Source organism: Chionomys nivalis, chromosome 8, assembly GCF_950005125.1.
Source record: "Chionomys nivalis chromosome 8, mChiNiv1.1, whole genome shotgun sequence".
Classification (NCBI taxonomy): Eukaryota; Metazoa; Chordata; class Mammalia; order Rodentia; family Cricetidae; genus Chionomys; species Chionomys nivalis.
This window is the reverse complement of record NC_080093.1, coordinates 94,476,685-94,491,003: the sequence shown is the minus strand read 5'-3', so window position 1 is coordinate 94,491,003 and position 14,319 is coordinate 94,476,685. Positions and strand designations below refer to the sequence as shown.

General features: G+C 40.7%; 1 protein-coding gene across 1 annotated transcript; it reads right to left on the bottom strand.

Moving 5' to 3' along the window:
• Positions 1-1,935: 1,935 nt before the first annotated feature.
• On the bottom strand, positions 1,936-2,898 carry LOC130880525 (olfactory receptor 51E2). Its single transcript, XM_057779601.1, has one exon. The coding sequence runs from the start codon at positions 2,896-2,898 to the stop codon at positions 1,936-1,938; it is 963 nt and encodes a 320-aa protein (XP_057635584.1).
• Positions 2,899-14,319: the final 11,421 nt, after the last annotated feature.

The window sequence follows — 14,319 nt, the reverse complement described above, 5'->3', positions numbered from 1 at the left end:
GAGTTCACTGACTCTGAACATCACTCAAAAACACACCACCGTGAAGATACCCAGAAAACTGTATGTCCAAATATCTGGAGGTCACTTCCCAGTCAAGTGGCTGTAAAATGTTCGTCCCCACAGTGTCAAATGACTTCCCCTTCTCCACAAATCACCATTTTATTATTGTGATCAGGAAGACCTTGCTAAACTAACACATGATATTCACAGAAATAACAACAAAGTTCTCTTGGAAGTTTTTGTTTCTGCCTTTTGGCCTTAGAAATGAAACCTATTACAAAGTTATAGGCAGGAAACAATCGTAAAGACAGTACATAACTTACCCAAGGGTGTGCTGCCCTGCTGTTGGCTCCTCCGTGGGTTATCTGACAGCTACGAGCACGGCTATCAGCCTTCGAGAGCTCTGAAAGGCTGTAACATGGGCCTGTTGTAAACACAGCAAACTGTTGAGTTGTGGTCCTTTGTTACTTCAGATCCAATATCCTCTCTTTGCAGCTATTTTTAAAAGTCTTAATAATATATTTCCTTTAACCTAACATACCCAAACATTTTTTACTACTTTAATGATATATAATTGACAATAAAATATTTTACAGCAATTTAAATGATTTTTTTTATTGTGGCAGCTGCCTATTACACAAATTTCACCATTTTAAACATTAAGTGTACACTGAATATATTAATATTATTCCATAGGTATCATTACTATTTCTAGAACCTTTTCATCATTCCATTCTCTATGAAGGGAATATTGTACATGAAATAAGTTCATTCAACATCTTTACAGTTGTGCAAGCCATACCTGGCAGGCCCTTTGCACTGATGACAAAGAAGACTAGGGGATCTCTCATATCTCCCAACATTACTTTATAGGATCATATAAACATAAAAACAGTAGAAATAACACTGAACATTTTAAGATAAATTATTATGTCATTTAACACCTAAGTCAAGACTCAGACACTAACACATATTACCCATTCAAAAGATCTGACAGATACAGAACATAATACAAAGAAGACAAAAACAAAGGTATATAAGAGACTAAATGATTGAAAGTTTCTTTCATCTGAGGAAAAGCAGGCTACTCTGCCACAAAGAGCCGTTTGTTGCTCTCAAATAGGGCAGGACTAATGACTCAGCTCAAACACAAGGACATCCATGTTAACGCACAGCAGAGAGAAAGCAGGATTTGTAACGGGCAGAGGAAATGGATGGCAGATGTTAAACAGGAAGCAATATAACATGGTAGTAAAACAAATGTACTCAATTATCAGATTTAATTTAAGATCTTGGCACAGCACATACAAGAAAGTTTTTTGCTCATTAAAGCCTCTATCATATGTTGTGATGGGCAAAAATGGTACCTGCTTTGGAAAAAGGATGAGATTAAAGACAGGCTGAAAACCACATATCATGGGGCCTGGAACATGTTAAGCCGTCATGACACAGTCATAAGCATTGCTCTTTGGGACTTGGCTGTGTTCCTGGGTAGAGAATAACAAGCTTGAAGTGAATGAGGCAAGCCTTGCTTACTTACCATACTGTCGGCTTCATGGTCTACATTCTAGCCAATACACATAACAACTGAGCAATAGCTTCATGACAAACAGAGGAGGGATAAAGCAAACTCATTAGTAATTTGAACATATTTCATCCAAGTCACAAGCCTGGTCAGTTAGTTTAAATCACAAATCCTAGTTGCCTTATTTAATATTACTCACAGTTCTCATTTTAGAGCAGAGTCCTTGAACCACATAATGTTCATTGATAGAGATTATTTCACGTCATAACCATGATGAAGATAGACCATACTTAGTTCACTGTCCCATCCAGGGAAAAGCACTAATGTGCTTATGGGTGACTGGAATTAAGCAGGTATGATGAAATCACTATATTAAGCTATCGAGGACAAGGGTGATAAAATGGTAAGGGTCACGTGTTTCCTCCAGCTTCAATGTCCTTGTCACAGCTGATCTTAAACATAGCCAGCACTCGAGTTCTGATCTGCTTGGTCTTAGCACCGTAGATGATGGGATTAATCACAGGAGGCAGCAGCAGGTAGACATCCCCCATGAGAACATGCACAATGGGGTCTAGGCTGTTTCCAAAACGGTGTACCACTGATAGGCCAATGAGTGGTACATAGAAAGCCAGAACCACACCAATGTGTGATACACAGGTCCCAAATGCCTTAGCTCGCTCGGACTTGGAAGGCAGTTGCAGAACTGTTCGTATAATCAGAAAGTAAGACAAGGAGATGAACATGACGTCTACACCCATGACGAGCAGAATGGCAGTTAGACCATAGACTACATTGGGCAGTGTGTCTGTATAGGCCAACTTCATCACGTCCTGATGGACACAATAGGAATGGGAGAGCACATTGGAGTGACAGAAGGCCAGCCGCTTGATCAGCAGCGGGAGCGGGAAGAAGAATAGGGATCCCCGGACCAGCGCCACCATGCCGATTTGAACTGTCACTGTATTGTTGAGCACAGCAGCATGACGCAGTGGGTGGCAGATGGCCACATAGCGGTCAAAGGCCATGGCCAGCAGAATGGTAGATTCAACTGCCGAGAGAGCATGAATGAAGAACATCTGGGCAAGACAGGCATCAAAAGTAATCTCCCGGGAGTCAAACCAAAAGAGGGCGAGGATCTTGGGCATGGTGGATGTGGACAGAGCCAGATCGATAGCGGCCAGCATGCAGAGAAAAAGGTACATGGGCGCATGCAGACTCCGCTCCGTCCTCACGATGAACACCACGATGCAGTTTCCAAACAGTGCCACGGCATACATGGAAAGCAGGGGGAAGCCAAACCAAAAGTGAGCTCCCTCCAGTCCTGGGATTCCGATTAGCACGAAGGTGGCATGTGTGAAGTTGCAGGAGCTCATCGCTGACACCAAGTGGGGAGGTCTGTAGAGGGCGAGGTCACAGTGACAGCCTGCAAGGGCAGGGAGCAGAGTCAGGGAGTCCCCTGGAACTTAGTGCATGCTAGCCCTCTCTCCCTTCTCCCTCTACCTCCAACCACACCCCAGCTCTTTTCCAAAGGAGGAAATGTGAATGCTCAAAATTCACTTGTTTCTCACTATTCCTACGGCACACTTAAAATTTCCAAATAAAGCTTTGGTAGAAAAATATTTTTCCCCATAATGTGACTTCCTCAGACCTTCTTTTTGCCTCTACCTTCACTGTCTGGATATTAGGCACCCCCATTTCATAAAATTACCGTAGTAACTCTTTTCACCTAGTGCTGTCACCCTCCGCTCTCTCTTCCTGTCTCTTCCCCGCTGCCCACCCTCCTTTGCTTTCCTCCATCTTTATTTTTACTTTCTTCCTTCACCGTTTTCCTTCTCTCTCCCCTTCTCTCTTTACATTTATTGATTCAGATTTCAGAAATATTTACTTGAATGACCTGTTAAGCACAATGCTATTAGTGAGACACAAATCTGAGAGTCATCCCTTTTGACTTCCACAAGGTTTGCTTAGGGTAGAAGATGGATAAGTAATAAATCCATCAGAGCATTGTGATAAAGCTAGTGTAAGAGATTCATGGACCGCAGGGATGACAAAGACAGAGCAACCTTCCTCGAAATGATGCTCTTTAAATTTCAGTCCTAAAGCGTGAGCAGAATTAAGTAGTCAGAAGAGACAATAAAGGCTCTTCCAAGGTAGGGGGAATCGAAAGTATTTTTCAAGTAAAAAGAAAAAAGAAAAGAAAAGAAAAAAGAAACTTATCTGGATTTATAAAACAAAGATACTAGCTCCCTGTCATCATCTCTGTGCAGATGGAGGTGCTGGCAAGATCCATCACCTCCAGCAGATCCTAGCTACTAGACATGTTCCCTCTGATAGTTTCTTCCATTGTTCCTGGCCAGCAGCCAGGATCTGTATGCCTGGAAGTCACCACCAATGGTATTTTCTTTTGTCCCAAAGAGAACTTGGGGGATAAGCCCTGATTTGGGGAGCAGTATTACTGATTTTTTATAATATTCTGAGGAATTTTCTTGGGATCTGTGCCAATAAGTCATTCATGTCAAGGGAGGACTTTCTTCTCTTTTTTTTTTCTTTTTCTGGAGCTCAGTGTTGCTTTGTTTCAACCCCATACTCCACTCAATCAGCTAAACACTCACATCAATCTCTTTCTCTGTCAAGCTCCCTAATGTCCTGTATTTAGAGCTGGTTAACTTCAGCAGTTGAGGGCTTGGCTATGGGAGTTGGGGCCTTTGATGCTTAGAAGTAAATGATGCAGGTGTCTTTGTTGACAGTGTCCAGGGTACCCTGATTAATTTGTTTATCTCTCCCAGGATTCTTTCTCCTTTCTGACTAAGGTCTTTAATACAGTTTGGCTTTTCTTCTCTTTATTCAACTTCTCCTTAATGGAGAGAGTTTAGAGAACTGATGCTTTAATCACAATTAAACAAGAACCAAGACATTTTAAGCTGGAATCTCCCTGTGTTGAAAGAGCAAAGACAACAGATTAAGGATTCAAAGGCTATAAAACCCATATCGCTGATTTTGATTTTCTCCATTCTTAGGGTTTGGGCAAGTAAAGGAACAGCTTTTCAACATCGAATCCTAAACCCTGCTACTTGATACTGTCAGAGACAATGTCACTCTTCGGTGAGATGCAAAATAGTCTCAAAAGAGTGAGATGAATGTCCCAATAAGAGCTGTGAGCCCCGCCTGAGCTCAGCACACACCAGTAATCCCTCACAGGGCTACAAAGTAGTACATATGCCACTCTGCCTGGGGAGTTGCACCCCAAGTGGCCTCTCTGGTTTATCAAAGTCTCAGACTGTGACCTCTGACAATTTCCCTGTCCTGATTCACCTAGATCTCTGTCAAAACACCCACCCCTTTGTCACACCCCCCTTCTGGTGTGGAACAGTCCTGTGTGTTTTTATTTTTGTCTTGGATCCAACCATCTGTTTTTGTACTTATCGCAAACAGCTCGTGGGAGAGAATGCACGTGTCCCAACAAACGACTCTTGTGTGGTGGAGGGCAAAACAAAACAACCTTCCCTGGAGGGAGACCGTTTTACTTGACCATTGTACCCAAGAGAAATGGGACAAACGAGAAAAGAAGGTAGGTTGGAGGTGTACCAAGAGGCAGAAAGTGACGTTTCACATTCTCAATGGCTTCTGCTTATTTAAAGATCTCTCTCATCCAGAGTTGCCTGCTTTCCTAATCCACCCCTCTGTATAGCATCCGTCCAGCCATGGCGGTGCTTAAAGCACAGAAGTAGTCTGTCCCAGTTTGTGTTATTTTAAAAGAGGTAACACTATTTTTCTAGGCTACATAACCTTAAAAAGTCTACAAAGCACTAATATAAACAGTAAAATAGCAAGGTTATAGCATTAATAGCAGTCTACAAAGCTCAATATTTCCATACAATATATTGAAGTATCAGAAACTGATCTTCCAAAAACCTTTTACTCACAACAGCATCAACAATAATAAATTTAACCAAACAAAACTAGTAGAAAATTTAAATATTGTGATTTACAAACTATTCCTGAGATAAATTAAACATAGTATCTAACAAATGGAATGATGTACCGTTCATGGATTAGAACACAAAACTGTACTGAGTACAGCTTTTCTCTAGGATAATATGCAGATTTATTCTAATCTCTATTGAGGTTTCTCTAGGCTGTTTGAACAGCAGTTTTTAAAGTTAGCATGCAAAGTGAAAGGTTTACCATGGCATTTTCATGGAAATGTGGGATTGTACATTGTTTTTATTCAGTTCCTCACCACCCTCTTCCTGGTCCCCATTACACCCTCAAATATTTCCCCTCTCTGCTTCGTGCTACATGGACTGCATAACCCTCTTCCCTCCTTCTTATCCCTCCTTATTTTAAATCTCCTTCCTCTCCTCTGACAGTTCCTTTCTATTCTCTCCACACACACACTCAGAGAGAGAGAGAGAGAGAGAGAGAGAGAGAGAGAGAGAGAGAGAGAGGAGAGAGGAGAGATTCTGCCTATGACAGCAAAAGTATTTGTCATTCTGAGTCTAGTTTAATTTGCTTGACAGAATGATCTCCAGTTCTACCCATTTTTCTACAAATGGCATTACTTCATTCCTTATAGTTGAGCATAATTCTGTTATATGTCACCTGCTTTCCAGGAGAGCATCAGCTAAGGCACTGGGCTTGTCTTGTGATGAAATACGAGGGGTCTTCAAGGCGGCAGGATCCTCGGGCTGCCACTCCCGGCAAGCCAGCACTCACCTGAGAACGGGACAGTTCTACTCAAGGAGGCAGCTGGATCTGGCTCTCTCTTTCAGGAGCAGGTCTCTTTATAGTGCTACTCGGCAGTCAGGGAGCAGGCTGTGGGAATACCAGCTGATGCTCTAGGGGTCTGGCAGACAGTGGAGGACAAGGCTCAAGTCCACTCATCTCGTGTGCTGCTCTCACAGGCTTCCCACTTGTCCTGTCTAGGGAAACAATCTCAAAGGGCCAAGGTCTCTGTCACCATTCCCGCAATGACATATGTGAGTCTCTTGACAACAAACATGTGTTCCCACTCCTCCGAGATGATCTAATTTCCACAGTCAGTCACAAGGTTAGAGTTTCCTCATTATCTGATTTGCTAGACACAGCAGGCAAAGTGTAGGAATAGTCACGATCCTTAACTGCTGGAGTTCACGTTGGCCTTAAATCCCAAGCAGGTACATTAAAATGTAGTTCTATAATTCAAAGTAGGAAAACTCTCGTCTGCTTCTCTTGCAGTTTAATCATAGCCCCTGATATAATGAAGTCACTTCTTTTTATGCCTGTGCTGTGGGCAAAGATGGCTCATTGGTCTATATCATATACTGATAACGTTAGACGGAGAATCTCATGTATTATTTATTTATTCACATTAAACCAGTGTTTGCCAAGAGCCTGTAATTTCATAAGCAAAATTGAGAAAATTTCCAGGGTTATGAAATACATTTTTTGATTAGATTGGCTGAAATTAAATTAAATTAACATATAAACTAAATAGAATGCTAGATAATCATAAGGAGAAAAAAATGAAGAGGATAAAGAACATGTTAATATCAGAAGGAGGGCTTAAAACCTCAGGTGAAGCTGCTGGATGGAGGAGGTACTTAGAGAAGTGAGGGATACACGCATGAAAATATCTGGGGAAAATTGTTTCAGACAAAGGATCAGAGATGGTAAATAAATTTCCCAAGGAATAAGTATGCCCAGCACCTAAGAACAGACAGGCAGTGTACTCCAGTGGAGAGAAGAGGGAGAGGGCAGCATGAAGGGAGAGTCAGAGAACTGCCCATAGAGGGACTTGTAGCACCGAACAGTCAATTTATGTTCTTCCCTCGGATCTCAGTGAGCTGAGGGTTCTTACACAAAGTCAGACATAACCCTACAGACTAGTCCTCTCTACTTGTCTCCTCTACACGAATTTGTTTTTATTGATCCATTAGTGTTCATTCTGGCCTTTCTTTCACTGTTTCTTTTCAGTGACTTCATACTTCAGGTCTTTTAAATTTAGCTAAAGCACCACATTCATCAAGAAGCTGCATCTCTGGGTTTAATGACCTTGGTTTATGGCTAGAGTCCACAAACGAGTGAGTACATACAATATTTATCTTTTTGGTTCTGGGTTATCTCACTCAGGATAGTGTTTTCTATTTCCATCCATTTGCATGCAAAATTCAAGATGTCATTTTTTCCCCACTGAGTAGTACTCTAATATGTATATATTCCACACTTTCTTTATCCATTCTTCCATTGAGGGACATCTAGGTTGTTTCCAGGTTCTGGCTATTACAAATAATGCTGCTATGAACATAGTTGAACAAATGCTTTTGTAGTATGATTGGACATCTCTTGGGTGTATTCCCAAGAGTGGTATTGCTGGATCCTGAGGTAGGTTGATTTCCAATTTCCTGAGAAACCGCCACACTGATTTCCAAAGTGGTTGCACAAGTTTGTATTCCCGCCAGCAATGGATGAGTGTTCCCCTTACTCCACATCCTCTCCAGCAAAGGCTATTATTGGTGTTTTTGATTTTAGCCATTCTGACAGGTGTAAGATGGTATCTCAAAGTTGTTTTGATTTGCATTTCCCTGATTGCTAAAGAAGTTGAACATGACCTTATGTGTCTCTTGGCCATTTGGACTTCTTCAGTTGAGAATTCTCTGTTCAGTTCAGTGCCCCATTTTTTAAGCCCATAGTTCACAAGCCCAGCAAAGCCAAATAACAAGGTGAACCCAAGGAAAATCATATATAGATCCTCCTGGAAAATGGAAGCAAACAAGATTGCAGGGCAAAAGCTGTGAGCATGGGGGTGGAGGAAGGGGTGGGAGTGAGTTTGGGGGAAGGGGAGGGGTAAAAGGGAAGGGAGAAGGGAAGGACTGGCAAGAGCTTGGGGGAGTGGGAGGGTGGAGATGGGGGAAGGGCAGATATAGGAGCAGGGAAGAAGATACCTACAATAAGGGAGCCATTTTAGGGTTGGCAAGAGACTTGGATCTAGAGGGGATCCCAGGTGTCCATGGGATGTCCTTAGCTAGGTCCTTGGGCAACAGAGGAGAGGGTGCCTGAACTGTCCTTGTCCCCCTATCACACTGATGATTATCTTGAATATGATTATCACCATAGAATCTTTGTCCAGTGACGGATGGAGATAGAGACAGAGACCCTCATCAGAGCAACAGACTGAGCTCTCAAGGTCCAGTTGAAAGGCAGGAGGGAGAAGACGAGCAAGGAAGACAGGATCGCGAGGGGTTGGTCTACCAACCGAGGCAGTGTGCCTGTTCTAATGGGAGCTCACCAAATCCAGCTGGACCGGGTCTGAATGAGCATGTGATCAAACTGGTCTCTGTGATTGTGGCTGACAATAGGAACTGACTGAGAAGCCATTGATAAAGGCACTGGGACTTGTGTTTACGGGATGTTTTGGCTTTTTGGGACCCTAGTCTATATGGATGCACAGCTCCCTAGGCCTGGGTGTAGGGGGGAGGGCCTTTGACTTCCCATAGGGCAGTATTCCTGGCCCTTTCTCAAGCAGGTCAGAGAGGGAGGAGGAAGTGTGGGTGAGTGGGAGAGAATTTGGAGGAGGGAAGGAAGTGTAAATAATTGAATGGAAGAATAAAAAAAAAGTGGCATCTCTAAGCCCTCTGGTATTTCTTCTCTGGTGCCATGTGCCCTCTTTCATATCCATATGGTATGTCTCTGATTGATGTTTATCTTGCCTTGTCTCCTATTCCTTCTAGGTTTGCCTTAGATCAGTCTTATCTTGTTATTGTCACTCTAAAAACAGAAACATAATTATTGTCTTTAAGTCTCAAGACTTATTATACACCTATATCCAGGAATGTGGTCCTTCTCTTATTGTGTAAAAGCATGTTCTCTCAATACTGGTTTTATGTAGACTCTATATTGAGCTTTAAGGAAAAGAGATAAATATGATCATGTCACTACCCTAAAATGCTAAAATAATATCTACACATTCTTGACATAATATAGAATAATAGTAAATATCAGTGATTTTTCATGAGGACTTGAATCGGGACATTCATTAATCAAGGTGTGTCCAAGAAAGAGCTTTTTAAAAAATTCAATTTAATGTGTATGGGTATTTGTCTGCATGTGTGTCTTTGTGCCTTGTGTCTGCAGACCCCAGAAGAGAATATCAGGTCTCTCTGGAACTAGAGTTACAGATGGTTGTAAGCTGCCATGTGGGTACTGGGAATTACACACTAGTCCTTTGGAGGACATCCAGTGCTCTTACCTGTTCAGCCACCTCTCAATCCCCCAGAGGTAAAGCATAGAAGGACACAGAATTCCCTAAGTAGAGTGGTGTTTCTGGAGCAATATAAAAAGAAAAGAAATTGAGAGGGCAAATAGATGTGAGTTAATGTAAGCTGTGAACTCAAGGCTTCATTTTCATGGTTCATATCAAGGACATCTTAATTACATATGTGTATTAAATTGCACTTCTAGAAGTTGTTTGAAGGATGCATTTCAGGAAGATAAGATTAGATATGCATATGAACTTAAACTTAAGATGTATACTTTTTCCTCATTGCCCATAGTTAATTCCCCAACCCATCTTGTTCAATTTTTCTTCTAAATATAATACCCATATCACTGTTTTAGGAAAAGTCTCTGACTCACAATGGAGAACCAACTTGGCCAGAGCATAACATTTGCTCTGTGAATTTCCCATGCTCAGGGTCAGGCTGCCCATTTATAATTACGGACACTTACAGTTCCTAGGGTTGTCTACAGGTTAGTGTGTAGATGTAAGCTGAGAGGAGTATCTTCAGAAGTGTCATAAAAATCAGAGCATCTGACTCTTAAAATTGAGATTACTTCTTATTTATCCCCATAAAGTTAGTTAAATAGAATAAACAGACTTGGATGGAATTGGGAGAAGGACTGGAATAGAGGCTTAAACAGGGAGTGGAAGAGGTGGTCATGGGAGGGAATACAGGGAGAGATAGCTAGAATTATGGGGCATTTGTGGAAACCTAACATGGCAGAAACTTCCTAAAATATATACATACATGAAGGTGAACTAAATGAAATTGCCAAATAATTGGGAAGACAAAGTCCCATCTGGCCACAATTAATAAAATAATAAAGGAAAAATATTTAATTTTTTTGAGATTAAAATATAATTACATAATTTCTCTCTCCAAACTATCCCATGTACCCCTTCTGGCTCTCTTTCAAATGCATAGCCTCCTTTTTATTATTTGTTACATATTTATATGTATATTATATATACTATATTCCTAAATGCATAAATCCAAACAGTTCAGTCTCTACTCTGTTACTTGTTATGTATATTTTCAGGGCTGATTATTTGGCATTGGCTAACCAATTGGTGTGTTCTACTCCAACTGTATTTTTTTTTTTTTTTTTGAGGTGGAGTTTCTCTGTGTAGCCCTGGCTGTCCTGGAACTCGCTCTGTAGACCAGGTTGATCTTAAACTGAGAGATCCACCTGTCTCTGCCTCCTGAGTGCTGGGATTAAAGGCCTGTGCCATCACTGTTTCTTTTTCAATTTTAAGACTGTATTTTGCCATCCTTCACTCCCAGCTCAAGTCACTCCTACCCTGTCTGTCATTGCTCTCCGAGTATCACACCTTATGCAGTGAAGTAAGCAAAATCTAACATTTAAACCAAAAAACCTTTCTGGATTTTTCTGCAGTTATTTTGAACTTTTATCTTGGCTTCATTATAGGTTAGGACCATATGAGGAGCATGGTCCATGAGGTCCAGAGAACAGAATAGGATGGGAGCAAACAGAAATTGGTTGTTTATTCAAAATATTAATCATCCATGTAAATGTCTCCTTAATTTTCTTTTTTGCTTTTAACTCATGTTTATTAAGGAATATACAAAGGAAGTTTTATGTTGGAGAGAGAGAGAGAGAGAGAGAGAGAGAGAGAGAGAGAGAGAGAGAGAGAGAGAGAGAAATAAGGCTGATAGAAATTAGGGCAAGGTGGTGCTAAGGAGGACTCCTTGCATAGCATCCTTAAAAATTAAAAGTTTCATGAATAAATATCTTGGGAACTATGAGAAGACTGTTATGATCTTGTACACTACCCAAATTCTTATACCTCTTTTAAGATCTTATGTATTTGTTCAAAGTTCAACTGAGGTTAAAAGGCAGTTTGGAACTAGACATGGTGGCACGCACCTATAATTACAGTTGCTTAGGAGTTTGGGGTAGTGTAGTGTCACCATGGGAATTTTGTGAAACTATTTTAAAACCAAACCAAAACAAAACAACCAACAAGAAAGAAAATCTAAAGATACAAGGAGCCAGACACTATTAATAGAAGTGTAAAAACAGAACAGCAGTAGATAAAATGCGGTTCCTGGTCTTGAGAAGGGTTCCTAATGTGGAAGAACAATTACAATAGAATCTAAAGAGGTTCACCACAAGAAATAAGCAGAAGGTCGTGATGGTGCATCTGGGTGGAATGCAAGGGGTCTGGGATCCTCCAAATAAGTGACCTCTATTCTAAGAGGGAGGGTGATAGTAGTGAATACTACTGTAGGTGGAGATAGCAGCTTGTGCAAAGGCTTGAAGTGACAGAGGAAAATCAGAATAGAGGAAATGTAACTTTCTTATGGGCTTGCAGTACTGTACAGAAGATAAAGGGTTCTTAAGAGGTAAAGGGAGACAGGATGCTCAGAGAGAAACAAATTCTTTATCCCCAAAAGCCTTATCTTGTGATGGGGAAACAAGCAAAACAAAACAACAAAACATCTCCCCTCCCTAGTATATGATAGGTTGGGTGTTGAAAGTGCCAGGAATTAAAAAAGGCAGGTACTAGTGGTGGTGGTGCATGTCTTTAATCCTAGTACTTAGGAGGCACAGGCAGAGACAGGCAGATCTCTGTGAGTTCGAGGCCAGCTTGGTCTACAAGTGATGTGGAATTCCCCTCCATATGTTGTGAATACCATTGGTTAATAAGGAAGCTGGCTTGACCTGATAGGGTAGAGCAGAGCTAGGCAGGGAAAACTAAACTGAATGCTAGGAGAAAGAAAGGCGAAGTCAGAAAGAAGCCATGTAGCCCCACCAGAGATAGATGCTCGAACTTTACTCAGTAAGCCACAGCCTTGTGGCGATACACAGATTAATGGAGATGGGTTAATTTAAGATATGAGTTAGCCAGGAATATGCTTAAGCTATTGGCCAAACAGTATTGCAAATAATATGGTTTCCTGTGTGATTATTTCAGGGCTGAGCAGCCAGAAACAAATAAGTGGTCTCTAACAACAAATTGGTGCACCAACGTGGCCAACTAAAATCCACTTAAAACCCGAGAGAGCTTGGAAAGGAATTCTAGATACAAAAGAACAGAGTTTAGCACAGTTTCTTGGTAGCCACAATATTTTTCTAGATGGGTTTGTGGTGAGCAAGGGCTCCATGGCTACTTTAGGAGAGGTCACTAAAAACTGCATGGATTCTTTAAAAAAAAAAAAAACTGTGGCTTCCTGGTTTGCCAGCACAGATGGCTCTGACTCTTTTTCAGGACATCTGGCTACAGAGCATTTAAATAGGCTTTGTAAGCAATGTGTTACAAACTACTTGATGGCTCAACATAGAGCTGCTGCATATTTGAAACTGGGGCAGTGTGCATGGCTTGCAGAGTCAGTGAACAGACTTCCACCATGTTGGATTGTCTGGAGCAAGCAGGGAGGGCTGTATATACCCTAGCAACATCGCAGTTTAGATTCTTAAGAAGCACTTAGCATTTTAAGAAGCCTTCTGGTCAGAAAATAATTACAGATATGCAATAAAGACAAATCCAGATGGAAAAGACCTCTAAATGAGTCACAGTGTTGAATAAATGTACATAGGCTTGGGAGAGAAAAGAAAAAAGTATAGACAGTTATAAAGGAAAATAAATGGTTTATTAAAAAACAAAGTCTTTAAAGAGATAGAATACAGACAATCATAGATTAAAGAAGTTAAGATAATAAAATAAATATTAAGAAGTAATCGAGTAAAAAAGCTGTGTAAAGGTGAGATATACACAGAGAGTCTGGTTTATGTATATTATTGTGTTTTCTTTGAATTTTTTGACTATAAAGGAGCTAAATAACCAGCATATATACTTTAAAGGTATCTTGACTTCAGAACTTGAGTCTAAGGATATGTTGCTTTGAAAAAGAGGTTCTTCTTTTGTTTCCACAGAGGATGAGAACCAGTGGAATCCTTCCAGACTAATGTGGTTTGATAGTCCAAGACCCCCTGAGTGGTTGCTTTGAACACCACCTCCCAAAAAGAAAATACTTTGCCTAACAAAAAGCAGAAAGAAGTTTGGTGAGAACTATGCCCATATTCCCAAATATTGTCTATAAATGTTTGTTTATATTTAAGGGGGGATATGATATAGAGATTTGCATTGGTATGGATCTTCATTTATTAATACAAATTTAAGGTCAATTTTTAAATATTCTGTATATGTATTTCTGATCTTGATTAAGGTATTGTGTTTGTCCTACTCATTAAACAATGTAATGTATATTTAAGAAGTATAGGTTAATAGATAATTATTTATAATAGTCAAGCTTGTAGTCATGTTACTTAGGTTTTCTAGATGTATATTTCAGTTAGATAGATATTCTTCAAATCTTTCAGAGGCCTTCAGATATGGAATTTAAAATTTTTTTATAACTTAGGACTTTTCATGACAATGAGACACATTTGCTCCTGGCAGCACCAGGAGCTTCAAGAGGAAGATGGTCATCGAAGAGGCTCCTCATGGAGTTTGTTAGCCATTTGGGCAAGAAACTGCTCTTGCCTGGACTGCTTGATGGTATGCTGTGTGA